Genomic DNA, 18,230 nt, shown 5'->3' with positions numbered 1-18,230 from the left:
CATTTTCACGATGCACTGGAGAATCCTAACATCACCAGGACCATTTTTTGAAGAGGCAGGGCTTGCCCTCAGCAGAAAGGTTCCAGTGCAAGTGGCCTTGGGTTAGAATTCCTTTATGGAAACCATTTTTGTGCTAGTATCACCAAGGAGGCATTTCCTTTAAGCAATTTATTTAATTTTCTAAACACCATTCTTGTCTCTAAAATGAGAATCATGTTCACTTCACCTCCCTCAAAGGATTCTTCTATCAACTGAATTAAAGTATGTGAGAGCACTTCAAAGTGTGTTAATACCATATCATGGAAAAAAGGCTTAAAACCAAATATGTGAAATCTGGATATAATGCAGAAGACAACTGGGAGAAATTTTTATGAAAGCATTATCAAAGGATTCTTTTAAACTGGCAGATCTCCTAATATATTTTAATGTAAAAAAGTCTCTTTCACGAAAAATTTCAAACATACCAAAGTTAACACAATATGCATATCTTGTCACCTAGATTTAACAAGCTTAATTCACTTTTCTACATTTTCTTAAAATCTTTTTATGAAAAAAGTAACAGGTTAAAGATACAACCAAGTGTCTGACTCCTATCCCACACGAATTTTAAGTCTGTATACAATAATTCATGAACAGGATTACCTGCTCTTTACTTGCAGGAAATAAGCCTGATTTCAGGCCCTTAGATAACCAAATAAATTGTGAGCTAGAGTGCACTCACATTTCTTCCCCATTTGCTTCTGAAGGAAAGGAAACAAAAATCTAGACCAAACACCAACTGAGGGTTCACATTCTTCAGCTTTGGACAAATTCAGTGTGGCCCTGTTGTTTGCACAAGAGCCAAGCTTCCATACCACCCATGGACAAGCTTTTAGCAAGAAACGCTTACATCACCAAGATGGCTTTCACTTTCAAAATGCTGTTATAAATGAAAGTAGGTACCCACACCATAAATTCAGGATGCTTGGTTCCCTACCCCCTCCACCCCCCAACAGTGAAGCAGTTCCAGTGGGCTGATTCCTGAAGGGCGCCTCAAGTCCCACGTGGTGTACATGGGTGAGCGGGAAGGGGGACTCGGTGCACAAACTCCCCCCAATGGCACACTCTAGGATGGCAGGCATGCCCTGCTCTTCTGCCAGCGGACGCATCTAGAATACCACAGGCTGGTTAGAAAGACACGAGTTCAAATGGCAGCTGCCCACCTCCTAGCAGTGTGGGCCTGAGCACGTTCTGTAAGTTCCTGAAATTTCCTTTCTTTCCTCATCTGCACAAGGAGGAGGACTCTAAGCAGGGATCAGCACATTTTCTGTGAAGGGCCAGAAAGCTCTGTGGGTCACAGTCTCTGCCACTATAGCTGGAAAGTAGCCAAAGACCATATGTAAACAAACAGGCATGATGGCAGCATTTTAAAAATGTACAAAACAGGCAATGATTTAGATTTGGCAACAGTATGCCATCCTTAATCTAAAAACATGTATGTGAAGTTCCTAGCCCAGTGAGCACTCAATAAACAGTAACTGCTATTGTGAGTGTTGCCGCTGCCTTTATTCAAAGTTAAAAAGAAGTGGACAGTTTATCAAGAGCCTGCACATCCATTAACTCTGAAGTCTCCCAGTCCTGTGAAGTAAGAATATTAACATCCCTGTTTTCCGGATTAAGAAAGCAGGGCTCGGAAAGATTAAGGAGCTCATCCACCGTTATAGATGATAAATAGCACAGCTAGACTCTGAATCTGTCTTGTGACTCCAGACCCAGGACTATCTTTCTCATACCGTTACCGCTGAGTTAGACGTGTGGGACTGAGTGAGTCAGTGGGGCTGTTATGTGGCAGTCAACCTTCTGTAACTAAGCCAGTCTGCTGGAGAGGTTATTTATGCCTTCCGGGTAGAGTGGACGCTCACGGGTCAGAAAGCCCTCCAAATTCAGTCAAGATCTAACCATCGTACCATCACTCCTGGGCCCTAGAGGGTAAGTGAGACTCTGAAGAGCAGAAGCAGCCAGGCTATTTGTTTCTCTCTCCTGGGCCACAGCTGTGGGGTCATCGCTTAGGCAGCTGCCCTCTTGCCGCAGTGCCCTGTCGCTCTCGCTGCCGCGGTGAACGTTCATCCTTGAGTTCTGGATCCTGAACTGTCTGCTGGGCCAGAAAAAGCCTGGAAGACAGGAATGTGCAGGATTTAGAACACTCTCCAACAGACTTCCAAGGACTTCTGAAGCATGAAAGCCGAGCTGGAGAACTCACAGACGGCTCACATTCTTGTTTGAAGAAGAAATGACATCTTAAACTTATTTCTGTGATTTTATACTGGGAGGAACTGGGCTTATTTAATGATCTCTACCAAATCACTAACAATTTAAGAATGTTGATCAACTTGTTATTTGAGAATAATTTTAAGCTGTATCCAAAACCAGACATCACACCCACCACTTTGGTCCCAATCATGATCAGTTCTACAGGTTAAATGGTAGTGCAGTATTTTGGTGTTGTTTAGATCACAGTCACAAAAGAGGGGAAGAATTCAACAGGTCAATTAAAGAAAACCTGCCCATATGTGAAAAATAATCAAGACACATGTGTTCCTGCAACAACTAAGCACTAGGAAATGAAAACTATCAAATCTTGCATTAGCATTATGGTTGTTGAAACAAGAAATCACCTGCACTAAAGAAAAAACAAACAAACAAACAAACAAGCAAAATTTGACTTACAGTACCCAGGTTCCTCTTTATAAGTTCTCTTTCACTTTCTGTACCTTATGCTCAACCCCCAACCCCAAACTCAAAATTACACCAAGACATCATTGGCTAGAAGGCTAACTCCCCCAGGCAGTCCAGTCATGGGAGGAACACATAAAGAGCTACCTTGCTGTGCTAGGCATTTGCTCATCGGGCAGAATAGGGGGTGGGGGGACTATGTGAAAAGCTTCATACCTCTCTTCCAGGTAATCCTGCCTTGCAGCCGTTCCATCCTTAGGGGATGCACAACTATGTGAAATACTCCTGAAGTTCACCTTACTTATTATTCTATTATACTGATTTCTACTTGCAATTTCAGTGGAAGAATCATCTTACATCACCACTGATTTTTATCCAAGTGGATTGCATGCTAACACCATTTCAGGAAGAAATTAGGTCACTAAGGACAGTAACATGTAGCATGTAGCAGTTAAAACAGATCCCTAGCAACTGGTAAAGTCAAAACCACCACTGCCCTCAAGTTTTATTCAGATGTCAAAATCAGGTCTATAGAACAGGGTAAGAAAAGGATCCATGGAACTGGAAAGAGCTAATTGCCAACATTGGAAAGACCAAAAGTGGGTGTTTCTTTAAGCTTAACTGGTTCTGAATGACAATGTTTCACTTAACCTGTAGATATGGTTTCTCAGCCTTCACTAGGATTAACGCTTAGTGGTACATATTAAGAAATCGCCTAATGCAGGGATGTCCATTATCACCACTGCTATTCAACACAGTACTAGAAGTCCTAGCCTCAGCAATCAGACAACAAAAGGAAATTAAAGGCATCCAAATCGGCAAAGAAGAAGTCAAATTATCACTCTTCGCAGATGATATGATACTCTATTTGGAAAACCCAAAAGACTCCACTCCAAAACTGCTAGAACTTGAACAGGAATTCAGTAAAGTGCCAGGATATAAAATCAATGCACAGAAATCAGTTGCATTTCTCTACACCAACAATGAGAGAAGAAAGAGAAATTAAGGAGTCAATCCCATTTACAATTGCACCCCAAACCATAAGATACCTAGGAATAAACCTAACCAAAGAGGCTAAGAATCTATACTCAGAAAACTATAAAGTACTCATGAAAGAAATTGAGGAAGACACAAAGAAATGGAAAAATGTTCCATGCTCCTGGATTGGAAGAATAAATATTGTGAAAATGTCTATGCTACCTAAAGCAATCTACACATTTAATGCAATTCCTATCAAAGTACCATCCATCTTTTTCAAAGAAATGGAACAAATAATTCTAGAATTTATATGGAACCAGAAAAGACCTCGAATAGCCAAAGGGATATTGAAAAAGAAAGCCAAAGTTGGTGCCATCACAATTCCGGACTTCAAGCTCTATTACAAAGCTGTCATCATCAAGACAGCATGGTACTGGCACAAAAACAGACACATAGATCAATGGAACAGAATAGAAAGCCCAGAAATAGACCTTCAACTCTATGGTCAACTAATCTTTGACAAAGCAGGAAAGAATGTCCAATGGAAAAAAAGACAGCCTCTTCAATAAATGGTGTTGGGAAAATTGGACAGCCACATGCAGAAAAATGAAATTAGACCATTTCCTTACACCACACACGAAAATAGACTCAAAATGGATGAAGGACCTCAATGTGAGAAAGGAATCCATCAAAATCTTTGAGGAGAACACAGGCAGCAACCTCTTCGACCTCAGCCGCAGCAACATCTTCCTAGGAACATCGCCAAAGGCAAGGGAAGCAAGGGCAAAAATGAACTATTGGGATTTCGTCAAGATCAAAAGCTTTTGCACAGCAAAGGAAACAGTTAATAAAATCAAAAGACAACTGACAGAATGGGAGAAGATATTTGCAAACGACATATCAGATAAAGGACTAGTGTCCAAAATTTATAAAGAACTTAGCAAACTCAACACCCAAAGAACAACTAATCCAATCAAGAAATGGGCAGAGGACATGAACAGACATTTCTGCAAAGAAGACATCCAGATGGCCAACAGACACATGAAAAAGTGCTCCATATCACTTGGCATCAGGGAAATACAAATCAAAACCACAATGAGATATCACCTCACACCAGTCAGAATGGCTAAAATCAACAAGTCAGGAAATGACAGATGCTGGCGAGGATGCGGAGAAAGGGAAACCCTCCTACACTGTTGGTGGGAATGCAAGCTGGTGCAACCACTCTGGAAAACAGCATGGAGGTTCCTCAAAATGTTGAAAATAGAACTGCCCTATGACCCAGCAATTGCACTACTGGGTATTTACCCTAAAGATACAAACATAGTGATCCAAAGGGGCACGTGCACCCGAATGTTTATAGCAGCAATGTCCACAATAGCCAAACTATGGAAAGAACCTAGATGTCCATCAACAGATGAATGGATCAAGAAAATGTGGTATATATACACAATGGAATACTATGCAGCCATCAAAAGAAATGAAATCTTGCCATTTGCGACAACATGGATGGAACTAGAGCGTATCATGCTTAGCGAAATAAGTCAAGCAGAGAAAGACAACTATCATATGATCTCCCTGATATGAGGAAGTGGAGATACAACATGGGGGCTCAAGTGGGTAGGAGAAGAATAAATGAAACAAGATGGGATTGGGAGGGAGACAAACCATAAGTGACTCTTAATCTCACAAAACAAACTGAGGGTTGCTGAGGGGAGGGGGGTTGGGAGAAGGGGGGTGGGGTTATGGACATTGGTGAGGGTATGTGCTTTGGTGAGTGCTGTGAAGTGTGTAAACCTGGCAATTCACAGACCTGTACCCCTGGGGATAAAAATATATGTTTATAAAAAATAAAAAATTAAAAAAAAAAAAAAGAAATCGCCTAATGCAACATTTCCCAAAGTCTTCTATGAATTAATTCCTCTATAATCCTAGAATGACAGAATGAAACTCTCTTAAACTTTGAAACCAAAAAAGTTAAGTGACACCAGAAGATTTTACAGTAGCCCGTTTAAACCTAATACCACTCCCCTTGCAGGATGAGGCATTCATTCAACTTTGAATGTGTATTTTCACTGCCAACCTGGTTCAATTCTGTAACCACCCCCCAAATGAACTGTGGCCCTCAGAACAGTTCTAAGGAAAAAGAAAAAGGAAAAAGAAAAAGCAAAGCACTTAAACAATACAGTCTCTATTGCTAAAAAACTATTTTTGGCCAAAATGCAGTCCTAAAAAGTCATAGCAGCATACAATGACAAAAACCGAAGGATTGTGCTGCCCCTGGCACACTGAACAGTAGCTGACGAGACTGCTTCAGGAAAGGAGTAGGAATCAGAAATATAAATATACACACACACACACACACACACATATATATATTTTAAAGATTTTATTTATTCGTCAGAGAGATCACAAGTAGGCAGAGTGGCAGGCAGAGAGAGAGCGGGAAACAGGCTCTCTGCTGAGCAGAGAGCCCGATATGGGGCTCGATCCCAGGACCCTGAGATCATAACCTAAGCTGAAGGCAGAGGATTAACCCACTGAGCCACCCAGCTGCCCCAGGAGTCAGAAATATATTAATAATGGAGCTCAGACTACATGGCCATCAAGAAAACTTAACATCCAGCAAGCAGCTTGAGCTTCACTTCCACACAGTATGTGTAAGCATTTTGTAATATTATAAAATTGTATTTTATATATTTATAATATTATAAAATTATACATTATAAAATTATAATATAAATTATAAATAATTAATAAAAAAATTTTTCCCCACAGGCCTCACATGAAGGCTCATATTTTGTTAAGTCATGATTTTGCAGACCAGGAACAGCAAGACCACTTAGCTTCATAATCTCCCATCTTGGAAAATTTAGATACAATCTTTGGTAGTGGAATTATCTCCACATATTTCTTGCACCTAAAAACAGACACACCAGTTTCTCCCAAGAACATAATCACCTTGAGTATTAATCCAAAATAACTTCTAGTTATAATAAATCTATGTATTTTCTTCTTACTTGGGATTCATTCTAATCAATTATTTCTGAAGAAAACAAGGTAATTACATGGATCACTGTGCCATTAGGTACAGTATCTTGCACTAAAACTATTCAGATTTTTAAAATCTAGATATAATAGGGTCAGGAGCAAACAACCCTAACATGAATCTATCTCAAAAGCATAACACTTTCAGACTGTAAATGGTACAAGGGTTATGATCTTTTATTTATTCTTTTTTTAAAATTTTATTTAATTAACAGAGATCACAAGTAGGCAGAGAGGCAGGCAGAGAGAGAGAGAGAAAGAGAGGAGAAAGCAGGCTCCCCACTGAGCAGAGAGTCCAATGCGGGGCTCAATCCCAGGATCCTGGGATCATGACCTGAGCCGAAGGCAGAGGCTTTAACCTACTTAGCCATCCAGGCGCCCCTATTTATTCTTTTAGAAAGATTTTATTTATTCATATGAGATAGAAGAGTATGAACAGGAGAGGGACAGAAGAAGAAGGAGAAGCAGACCTCTTGCTGAGTGGAAGCCCAACTCAGGGCTGGATCCCAGGACCCCAGAATATGATCTTTTTTAAAAGGCAGTATCTTTTCTTTTCTTTTCTTTTCTTTTTTTAACTTCAGAGTAAGCTGGGTGGTGAAGAGGAGGTAGGATGCCACAGAATTCGGTAAATAAACCAATCTACCCTTCACCTATACGCCATAATTGGATTTAGAAAGTAATTACAACTTTTTCCAGAATTTTTGCTAACAGTGTTTCAGTTTTCTTTATCTTTACTAATCTGGTAAGTGAAATGTGATAGCTCATTTTAATGTGATAAATTAACAAGTCATTTCCATTATTTTTTTCATCAAAAATTTTACCTTTGAGATCCTTAAAATTTTACCTTTGGGTGGGTGGGGAAAAACAACCATGCCGGCAGGTATTAGGTAATAGTGATTTATTCATATCAAGTTTGGCAGGCTGAACTAGAATCACTGGGTGTTTCCCAGGACTGCTCTCATCTCCCTGGAAGTCTGAGAGAACGAGGTATGATTATAAGACCACCCACTAGACTGAAGCAAAGCAGGTTCTGGCTTCGGCTTTGTTACTAACTAGCCATGTCACCAAAACATTCTTTAAGCTTCTGTATTTTCATTCATAAAAAAATAGAGGAGGATGTCTGCCATTACCAAGTCAGACAAACCTTTCTCAAACAGGATGCAGGGCAAAGTGCTCAGAACTCATGAGGCACCATACAAAAGGCAAGAGATGAGCTTGGGAGACATGTGTCAATCTCCCACATACAGCAGCTCAGTATTTCTTTAGCTCTCTAAGCCTGTCCTCACACTCATCCTCTATTTTTGAATATACTTACGTTCTGACTATTGTCCAGTTCTGATTTCAGCCACCTTCCTCATTTTGATTCAGTGAGATGATACCCTGTACTGTTGCTGGAATTCTACAAATTATTTTTGGCCTCAGTTGCCCAATTTTTCATTTGCACCTGACCTTCTGTGTCTTTCCATTCTCCCACCCCCCAACTCAACCCAGGAAAACACCATATCTTCCTCTTCTATTGACAAGCTGTCTTTTCTTTAGCTATTTTACTCCTGCAGAATTTTAAAAAACAAAGAATAATCCTGCACTCAGGCAGTACAGATTTATTGCTATTGACAGAAAATACTAAGATAAAAATCACCCATAATTCCTCTTCCAGACTTTCCTAAGCATAAATACATAGATATATTTTTTTATTTTTACAATTTGAAATTCTGCTGTTAATATTATGCTATATTTCCCAACATACCATGATTTTGCCTGTAGGTCAACAATTACACTCATATCATTTTCAATGGTACTTAACATTCTATTATGTGGTTATACCAAATTTCATGTTTTATTGCCTTTTTTTTTTTTTAACATTCAATCTTTACCCCATAGAGAATTTGTTTTGTATACAGCATGAGGTATGGATGTACCAAAATTCAAATGGTTAACCAATTAACTGCCTTAATATATTCTTAAGAGTCCATGTTTTTCCCATACTGATTTGAGATATGTCACCTTTATCAAAAACTAACAGATAATAGATGCTTGATCTGGTTTCTACACTCTGTTCCACCAATTCATCTACTTCTGTGCCAATGTCATGTATAATTTCAACTGAACAATCTTGCCATCATTTTTCTATGTCCCTTAGCTAGAAGTTCCTAAATGGTATTTTTTTTTTAAAAAGATTTTATTTATTTATTTGACAGACAGAGATCACAAGTAGGCAGAGAGGCAGGCAGAGAGAGAGGAGGAAGCAGGCTCCCTGCTGAGCAGAGAGCCAGATTCGGGGCTCAATCCCAGGACACTGGGATTATGACCTGAGCCGAAGGCAGAGGCTTTAACCCACTGAGCCCACCCAGGCACCCCTCTAAAATGGTATTTTTAAGTTGTAAACAGGAAAATTTTTTCTTCTAATTTTTAACATCGTGTCTTAAATTATTTATATTTTTTCTGCCTTGAGTAACATATTTAGTTTAAAATCACTGTGATAAGTCATTGAATATTACATTTAATGGATAGCAATTACACACAGATTCCTTTTACCGGGTTTGTTATCCAAACTGTAGCCTTGTTTTTAAAGATTTTATTTTTTAAGCAATCTCTACACCCAATGTGGGGCTTGAACTCACAACCCTGAAGTCAAGAGTCACATGCTCCACCAACTGAGCCAGCCAGATCCCCACTTGTTCCATCTTTTATTATAGGAAGTAAAAATTCACTTTACCTGAAAAGATTACTGCCATAATTCATTCCAATGAAATATTAAGAGTATGTATGGATAACTGAAAACTATTAAAACTAAAGCAATTTTGCTGTTTATTGTTGAGACATTGTTTAATCAAATTTTTAATTCCAAAGTAAAACCTAAGTTTCCTTAGCTATTTTAACACATAAAAATACATATGCATTAAAGAAATTATGCTGTCTAGGTTAATACTGCAGCTATACTAGAAGACTTCTATGCAGAAAAAGAACTCAAGATACTGTACTTCTTGAATACCGGTCAAGATTTTTACACATGCCCTTCTTACATACTCTCTACATGAGCCTATTAATCCCTAGTAAAGATCAACCCCCTTGCCCTAACTGCTTTATCTTTCAGGTTTCTACTTCTTTTCAAAGAATTGATGCTATAAAATGTTTTCCCACTTACCGTACCATTTCTTAAAAAAGTCTCAAATTAAGGGAAGCTATATTTAACCATAACCTATGCTGCCACCCATATTTGCCAGAAAGTGCTCTGAAATCAGACTGCATAGTTTGGTTCTTGATTCCACTACTTATTTGCTAGGTCAATCTGCGCACATGAGTAATTTCTCTGACACTCAATTTTCTCATCTGTAAACTGATAATATCTATTTGGAAGAGCTATTTTAGGGATCACAAATACTTTAGATTGAGTACGATCTCTGATATATGGTAAACACTGAAAATAGCTGTTACTATTCATATATTCAAATGTAGCTTCAGGCTTATTAAAATCATATTCAAAAATATTCTGAAATCTTTGCTTGTTTTTTTCTTGCATTATTACCTACCTACCACATCATCCCTCATCTCCATTCCAATACCAACAACCTCTATTTATCTGTGTGTAGCTGTACTTTTTATATTAAGAATAACTGCTGGATTTTGAATGTGTCCATTTGCAGAGGTAATAAAATTCAATTATGATACCACTGTTAACTCTTAATTTCAAACATTTACTGATAAAAGACATGTTACTTCTTTAAACCAAACCTGTAATTTTAGAACTAAAAACTACACAGCTTTCTTTTTTGGAAAGTAGGCTCCATACCCAATGCAGGGCTTGAACTAATGACCCCGAGATCAAGAGCTGTGTGCTCTATCTAGTGAGAAAACTGTATAGCTTTCTAATGAATCTTCTGTATTAACAGAAGATTCTGATAAACACTTTTATCAGCTAGGTTTCTTTCTTTTTTAAAAATTTTATTTATTTGAGACATTCAGAGAGAGAGAGCACACAAGTGCCGTAGGGAACAAAAAGGGAAAGGGAGAAGTAGAATCCTTGCAGAGCAGGGAGCCCAATGTGGAGCTTAATCCAGGACCTTGAGATCATGACCTGAGTTGGAGGTAGACACCCAACCCACTGAGCCACCCAGGCGCCCCTCATTTTGAAAGTTTTTAAATCTCCAGGAAAATGGAAAAGTCATTACAACCAGTACACTCATATACACCCCTCAGACTTAACAATGATCATCTTGTCTCATTTGTGTGTGCTTACACTTCCTTCCCCTCCCCATACATTTTCCAAATCACCTGAGAGTTACAGATAGGCGTACTTCCTATCCTTAATACTTCTGTATGCATAGTCTAAGAATTATGACATTCTCCTATAAAACACGACAGTACCGTTTTCATCTAAGAAAACGAACAATTCTATAATCTCAACATATAATCCATAACCAAATTTACTAATTTGGCCTCAAATTTTCCTCTATAGCCTTTTTTGGGGATCCATAATCCAGTCAAGGCCCATTCCTTGCATTTGGCTATTCTCAATCTTTTAATATTACATATTCCTTCCCCCCCATTAAAAAAAACCATTTATTTTAAAGAGAGAGGACAGACGGGGAAAGGGAAAGAAGCTGGAGCCCTGTCCAGGGTACAGGGCTTGATCTCATGACGCATAACCCTGAGATCACAACTTGAGTTGAATTGAAGAGCTGGAAGCTCAAATGACTAAGCTGCCCAGACACCCCTGAAACTGACATTTTAAAAAAGTATAGGTCAGTTCCAACATCCTGGATCTATTTCCATATAAGTAAAATATTTTCTTGTGATTAAATAAGAATATGACAGATGGCAACTGTATCCTTCCAAACATCACATTAGAGGCACATAATGCCAGGTTACCCCACTATAGGGGATAAGTTTGATCACCAGTTAAAGGTGAAACTATATTAATAGCCTACAAAACAGAATGTAAGGCAAAAAACTACAGAAGTTGGGGAAGGCATAAAATTCAAAGATGGGGGCACCTGGGTGGCTCAGTGGGTTAAGCCTCTGCCTTTGGCTCAGGTCATAGATCTCAGGGTCCTAGGATCAAGCCCCCCATTGGGATCTCTGCTCAGCCGGGAGCCTGCGCTCCCCCAACCCTGCCTACTTGTGATCTGTCAAATAAATAAAATCTTTTAAAAAAATTTCAAAGATGTCTGTTGGCAGAGCCACTTCTGTTCCTCATTTCTTCTACGTTGGAAGAGAGTCACAATGAGAGAAGAGATGCAGGAGAGAAGAGGACAGAAAGGCTGGAATTCTGTTTCCACTTCCCTTTTCTTTCCTTCTCCCCAGTGAATTGCTGAGGCCATGCTAATAGGCTGGCAGATAAAAGCACAATAATAGTAATGACAAGTTCATAATTGCGTGGATATATTTTCTTGTCTTTTCTACTTGACATCCCCAGTTTACTGCCCCCAGTACCTTTTTGTCAATATAACTTAGGTCCAAGAATGGGTTTTGTGCACAAAAAGGCTATATTATAATTACTTGGATTTAAGTTAAGACTTAATACCTTGTGTTCAATTTATAACGAAGACTGCCCTTACTCAGTTTCTTTTACAAATTTATCAAATTAAAAAAAATACGGTACTAGAAACAAAAAAATTTAAACAATATAATAAAAACTTTTATACTTACCACCCAGTTTAAAATATAAAACATGGTAATATTAAATCCTCTATAGCCACTACCCTAAGTTTGGTATTTCCATCAGATATTTCAAACTGTATCTTCAATCTTCATATATACTCTTTTCTTGTTTGAGCACTTCCACTGCCTACCAAGTAAATCTTTAGGTAATGAAAAAACTCTGGTAAATCTAAAAAGTTAAATTGATGAATCTAGTTTATCTCAAGTTCTTAAATATTGCAACAGTCTCAAACAGGTCTCAAACAGCAACATTTTCTTCCATCCTTAAATGAGTAATCAAATCTCAAACCCAATTACTCAAGAACACATTCTACATTAGAATCACAAATGAATCAGTTGAGATTGTTGAATATGTCAAATTGCTACAAACCCTACATTTTAAGTACAGATGGCCATGAACTTTATTCACACGAATCATGTGCTACATACGGTTCTCAGTACTTGATGTTAGTTTTAAAAGATTATACGTATTTGAGAGAGACAGAGAGAGTGAGTGGAGGTGGGAAAGGGGTAAGGGCAGAGGCAGGCTCCCCACTGAGCAGGGCCCAACAACAAGCATGGGATTTGATCCCAGGACTTTGGGATCATTACCTGAGCCAAAGGCAGATGCTTAACTGACAGAGCTATCCAGGTGCTCCATAAACATTTAATCGTCAAAAAATTTCATGGAAGTAGGTGCCATTATAACCCTCATTTAATAGGTGAGGAAACAGAGGAAGGTTTGGGAACGTTCCCACATTCACACAGCTAATAAATAGTGGAGCCAGGTTTAGAAACCAGGCTTCTGGCTTCACTGTCTACTGTTACCATCATGCTGTGATACCTCTCCTATAGGTCTCATCTACTTCCCGATTTCTATCTAAGTTGCACAGGTTTGGAGATATAATTCCAAGCCTAAGATCTGGGGCCTGGGTATACAACCTCACTGTGACAATAATGGGCATATATAGCACCTTTTCTGTTTAAATAGTTGAGTGGACTTCTAAATCAACTAACTCCACACGGGGATTGATTTTACAGTGTGAATTTCCCACAATTCAAAGATCTTATCTAATTCTGCTTTAACTTTCAAAATTATCAACTAAAAACTGTATAGATGAAATTCTGTAATTTCCACACAAGTATTTCTATCTTTTGATTGGATTCAACTAGTTGTAGTCATGCTAGTGACACCTTTAAGCTAAGAACAATTCAGGGCACATAACAGACCAGGAAAAGCTTAGGATTCCTAAGAAAAAGCCAGTCAACATATACAATCTCCAGGGTGAGGTCCCTAATGGCCAGGACACTCTTTTTCTTGTTAAAAGCTTATAATTCTTTAAATGAAGAGATATACAATTAAAAGGTTACTTTGGCAAACTTCCAGGAAATATCCAAGGGCCATACTATTACCAACGTCTTAAAAGGAACAGTGCAAGGCAGTGCAATTACAAAACTTAAAAATGTATCAGTCAACACAGTTGGCCATTTTATTGGAAAAAGCTAAGTGAATGTATAGCAAGAAAGATCTGAAGGTCTTAGGGGAGAGACCCATGGATCAGTACTGTAGCTACAGAACATGCTGAAAATTCTGGAGACAACCCAAAATCACTATCAAAAGATGGTTCAAGGACCAGTACCAATTAGTGTCAAAAGTTTTCACTGAATTCTTGGCAGAAATGAGGACAATGCAATCTACACATACACAGACAGATCACTCCAGTTCAAAGACAGGGAGCATTGACTGAGACATCATCAATCTAATAGTTTTGCAGGAAAAAGAAATACTAGCATATTAGATATATACATGACTTTAAGATACATCATGATTTCAAAAATATTAAAGTTTGAACTAAAGTATAAATTATAGTATATGTTAATGTAATGCTTTCTTGGGAAGGATAGTCCTTTATACCTAAATTAAACCTTCAGTTCTTTTTTGGTATTAAATGTCTTTTATGAAATAATGAGGGCAGAAAATGATGGCCAGATTTTTTTTTTTTTTAAAGTACGAAGATACTGGCAACCTTCTGATGCGCTCCCAATTTCCTTCCCCACATTTTACCAATCATGAATCTCAAAAAATCTGGATCCCAATAATCTACCTAGGACTACAAAAATACTTCTACCAGTTCAGTCCAGTCTACCTAAAAATATCCAAAAATAAAGAGTCTCTTGCTTTGCTCAATCACTGAATAGCAATCCTTGGGGAAAATCATTTCTCCTTTTTGAGTTGAGCTGAAGTCTGCCTTCCTCCCCACACCCACGACTTCCATGTTTCATTTTAGTCTTATTGCCTGGAATCCTTCAGAAAAATGGAAAAAACAAAAACAACTGCTTGAAGGCATCAGACAACTAAGTAAAGTAGCCAAGACTTGAAGATTAGAGAGAAGCTATAATGGTCAGTTTTATATGTAAACTTGCTTAAGCTACAGTCTTAGTTCAATCAAAACACTAATCTCAGGGCACCTGGGGGGTTCAGTGGGTTGAGCCTCTGCCTTCGGCTCAGGTTATGATCTCAGGATCCTGGAATCCTGGGATCCTGGGATGCAGCCCCATGTCGAGCTCTCTGCTCAGCAGGGAGCCTGCTTCCCCCTCTCTCTGCCTGCCTCTCTGCCTACTTGTGATCTCTCTCTGTCAAATAAATACATAAAATCTTAAAAAAAAAAACCCACTAATCTCGATGTTACTGTGAAAGCACGTGATACATGTGATTAAAAATCTATAATCACTTTAATTATGGAAGATTATTTTAGATAATCTGAGTGGGCCTCACCAAGTCAACTGGAAAGCTTTAAAAGCAGAATTCAAGTTTCTCTAAGAAGAAATTAATGTGTGGATTGCAGCTTCAACTCCTGTTCAGAGCTCCAACCTGAACATCCTTCCTGATGGTCTAGCCTAGTCCCCACAGTTCTATAAAGCCAACTTTCTGTGATAAATATCTTAACATATATTAGGTGTGTGTGTATGTATTTATAGATAGAGGATATATGTTATTGTGATGTATATACACACAGAACCATAATCTGTAATTAAAACCTTTCAAAATTGGGGCGCCTGGGTGGCTCAGTGGGTTAAAGCCTCTGCCTTCGGCTCAGGTCATGATCCCAGGGTCCTGGGATAGAGCCCCGCATTGGGCTCTCTGCTCAGCGGGGAGCCTGCTTCCTCCTCTCTCTCTGCCTGCCTCTCTGCCTACTTGAGATTTCTGTCAAATAAATAAATAAAATCTTTAAAAATAAATAAATAAAATAAAACCTTTCAAAAAAAAAACTCCAGGACCAAATGGCCTGACTAGCAAATTCTTCCCTATCTTTAAGGAAGAAATTACACCAATCTTATACAAACTCTTCCTGAAGATAGAAAAAGAAGGACTATTTCCCAATTCATTTTTGGAGGTTATTTTCTCTCAGAAACATAAGCACAAAAATCCTAAGCATTATTAAAAAATTAAATCCAGATACATAAAAAGGGATAATACATTATGAGGATGGTTGGAGTGGGAGAGGGAGAAGCAGGCTCTCCACTGAACAAGGAACCTGATGTGGGGCTTGATCCCAGAATGCTGAGCGAGAGCAGGAACACAAGCAGGGGGAATGGGAGAGGGGCCTGATCCCAGGACCCTGGGATCATGACCTGAGCTGAAGGCAGACGCTTAATGACTGAGCCACCCAGGCACCCCAAGAAATAGATTTGAGATTAATACCTAAAAGAGCATGAAACAGTATTGATATACTAGGTTTAAAAAAAGGCAGTTTGAAATAAATATATTCATAGAAAGAAGACTAAAAATACTAATTATTCTCCCTTCATTGTAGGCTCATGATGTATGCGTGTAGTTTTTTTTTTTAAGACTTTATCTGTTTATTTCAGGGAGCACGAAGGGAGGGTCAGAGGGAGAAGTGTACTTTAAGTCTTTTCTAAGGGAAAAACATTCTGGAATTGAGTCACGCAACAGGCTCCTTGCTTGGCAAGGAGCCTGCTTCTCCACCTGCTTGTATACTTCTGCTCTCTGACAAATAGGTAAAATCTTAAAACAAAAGAAAACAACAACAAAAAAAAAACCAAAACAACATTTTAATATTTTCTTGAAGAATTCCATTTTTAGATACATTTTTCTTTTTTCCCATTTTAAAAGTTATAACACATTTAGAGACTTTGGAATATTCAATAACATACAATTTAAATACACATATTATGGGATGCCTGGGTGGTTCAGTAGGTTAAGCATCTGCCTCCTGGGATCATGACCTGAGCCAAAGGCAGATGCTTAACCTACTGAGCCTCCCAGGCACCCCAGTATTTTTTTTTTTTTTCTTAGAAAAGGCTTAAAATGGTTTAAGAAAAAAAAATGTTTTAAAGTTTAAAAAATATATTACTACACAAGAGATTTAAAATTAAGAAATATGCTTACCAAACAAATTAGTAATTTATTAGGTTAAATATATGGAATAGTTTCTCAAGCAGATTCTTGCTTTAAATCCAAATGCAATGACTTAATGCAGAGGCATGATGTGTTTCTTAGGGTACTTGACAGCAAGCATGGTTCTAAGTAACAGGTGGAAGTTAGGATAGACAGGCAGGCACAGAGATAAAGGATGATGCTGCTTGAGCCCCAGGGTATAGGGCACTCAACAATAAAGGCAATAGGAACATTCAGATTACCTGGCATATAATTCCCTAAACAGAAAATAAAAAATAAAAAGTAAATAATTCCCTAAACAAATTGTTATGAGCTAAACTTTATATGTTGAGGTTTCAACTCCTAAATCCTCAGAATGGGACTATTTGGAAAAAAGGACTTTAAAGAGGTAATTAAGGTTAAATGAAGTTATTAGGGTGGGTCTTAATCCAATAGGACTTTTAAGAATAGGAAATAAGCACACAGACACAGGAGAAGGAGTCTATCTACAAAGCAAGGAGGCCTCAGATGAAACCAATCCCGCCAACATCTTGATCTCAGACCTCCAGCATCCAGAATTGTAGGGAAAATAAATTTCTGATGGTTAAGCCAGTCTGTGATACTTTTTTATGGCAGCCCTAGCAAAATGATATACAGATACAACTGCGAAAATTAAATTTCAGGTTCTGTCACCAAAAGAGATTTAGGACAAACACATAGAAGGAATCTTACATAATTCTATGTATAGACTGTGATCTTCCTATAGAACTGTAAATCAATAGCTATTTTAAGGAAGTCAGACTTTAATAATCTTGTCAATAACTTACTGTAACTTTCCTCTACTTTTAATAACTGTATATGCTATACAAATATAAAATACTATTTTAATTTCATTTATATTTGTTACTTTATCTGATCCTTACAAACTTTTCTATGAAACAAATAAAAACCAAACCCTCTAGTCCCAGTCCCAGATCTTTGCACTATACCCCAGTATTTTCCAAAATATTCATAAGGCTCCACATTTTAGTAAGAACACAGATAAAGTTTATATCTATATTTATCATAAAGCCTTAGTATTTTAACAGTAGGAAGAATAATCTGAATCTAAAGAAAAGAATATCTTAAAAAAAAAAAGCCAACATTTCCTGAGAATTTACTGTGTCAGGTAGTTCTAAGTACTTTACATGAATTAACTCGACCCTAATAACCCTCTGAGATCATAACTGTGACAATCTCTATTTCAGAGACCTAGAAACTGATGAGTACTTTATCCAAGTTAATAAATAAAGGAACTAAGATTTGAACCCAGGAAAGACTGACTTCAATGCCCACATTCTGAACTGCCACCCAATGAAGTATAATGAGGGCACTACTGAGCATAAATCTTTTTTTTTTTTTTTTTAAGATTTTATTTATTTATTTGACAGAGAGAGATCACAAGTAGGCAGAG

The 18,230-nt window shown here is 38.0% G+C and overlaps 1 protein-coding gene across 1 annotated transcript in view; it reads right to left on the bottom strand.

The window, feature by feature from the left end:
- KCTD20 (potassium channel tetramerization domain containing 20) overlaps positions 1 to 18,230 on the bottom strand; it is a 34,614-nt gene that overhangs the window by 12,893 nt on the left and 3,491 nt on the right. The window contains exon 2 of the mRNA XM_044250200.1: positions 1,947 to 2,150. Within this exon, the coding sequence (XP_044106135.1) occupies positions 1,947 to 2,106 (160 nt within the window). The 5' untranslated portion in view covers positions 2,107 to 2,150. The remainder of the gene's footprint in view (positions 1 to 1,946; positions 2,151 to 18,230) is intronic.

This window comes from Neovison vison, chromosome 1 (genome assembly GCF_020171115.1).
Source record: "Neovison vison isolate M4711 chromosome 1, ASM_NN_V1, whole genome shotgun sequence".
NCBI classification, from domain to species: Eukaryota; Metazoa; Chordata; class Mammalia; order Carnivora; family Mustelidae; genus Neogale; species Neogale vison.
Note: the sequence above shows the minus strand (reverse complement) of the source record. Positions and strands in the feature narration are given on the sequence as shown.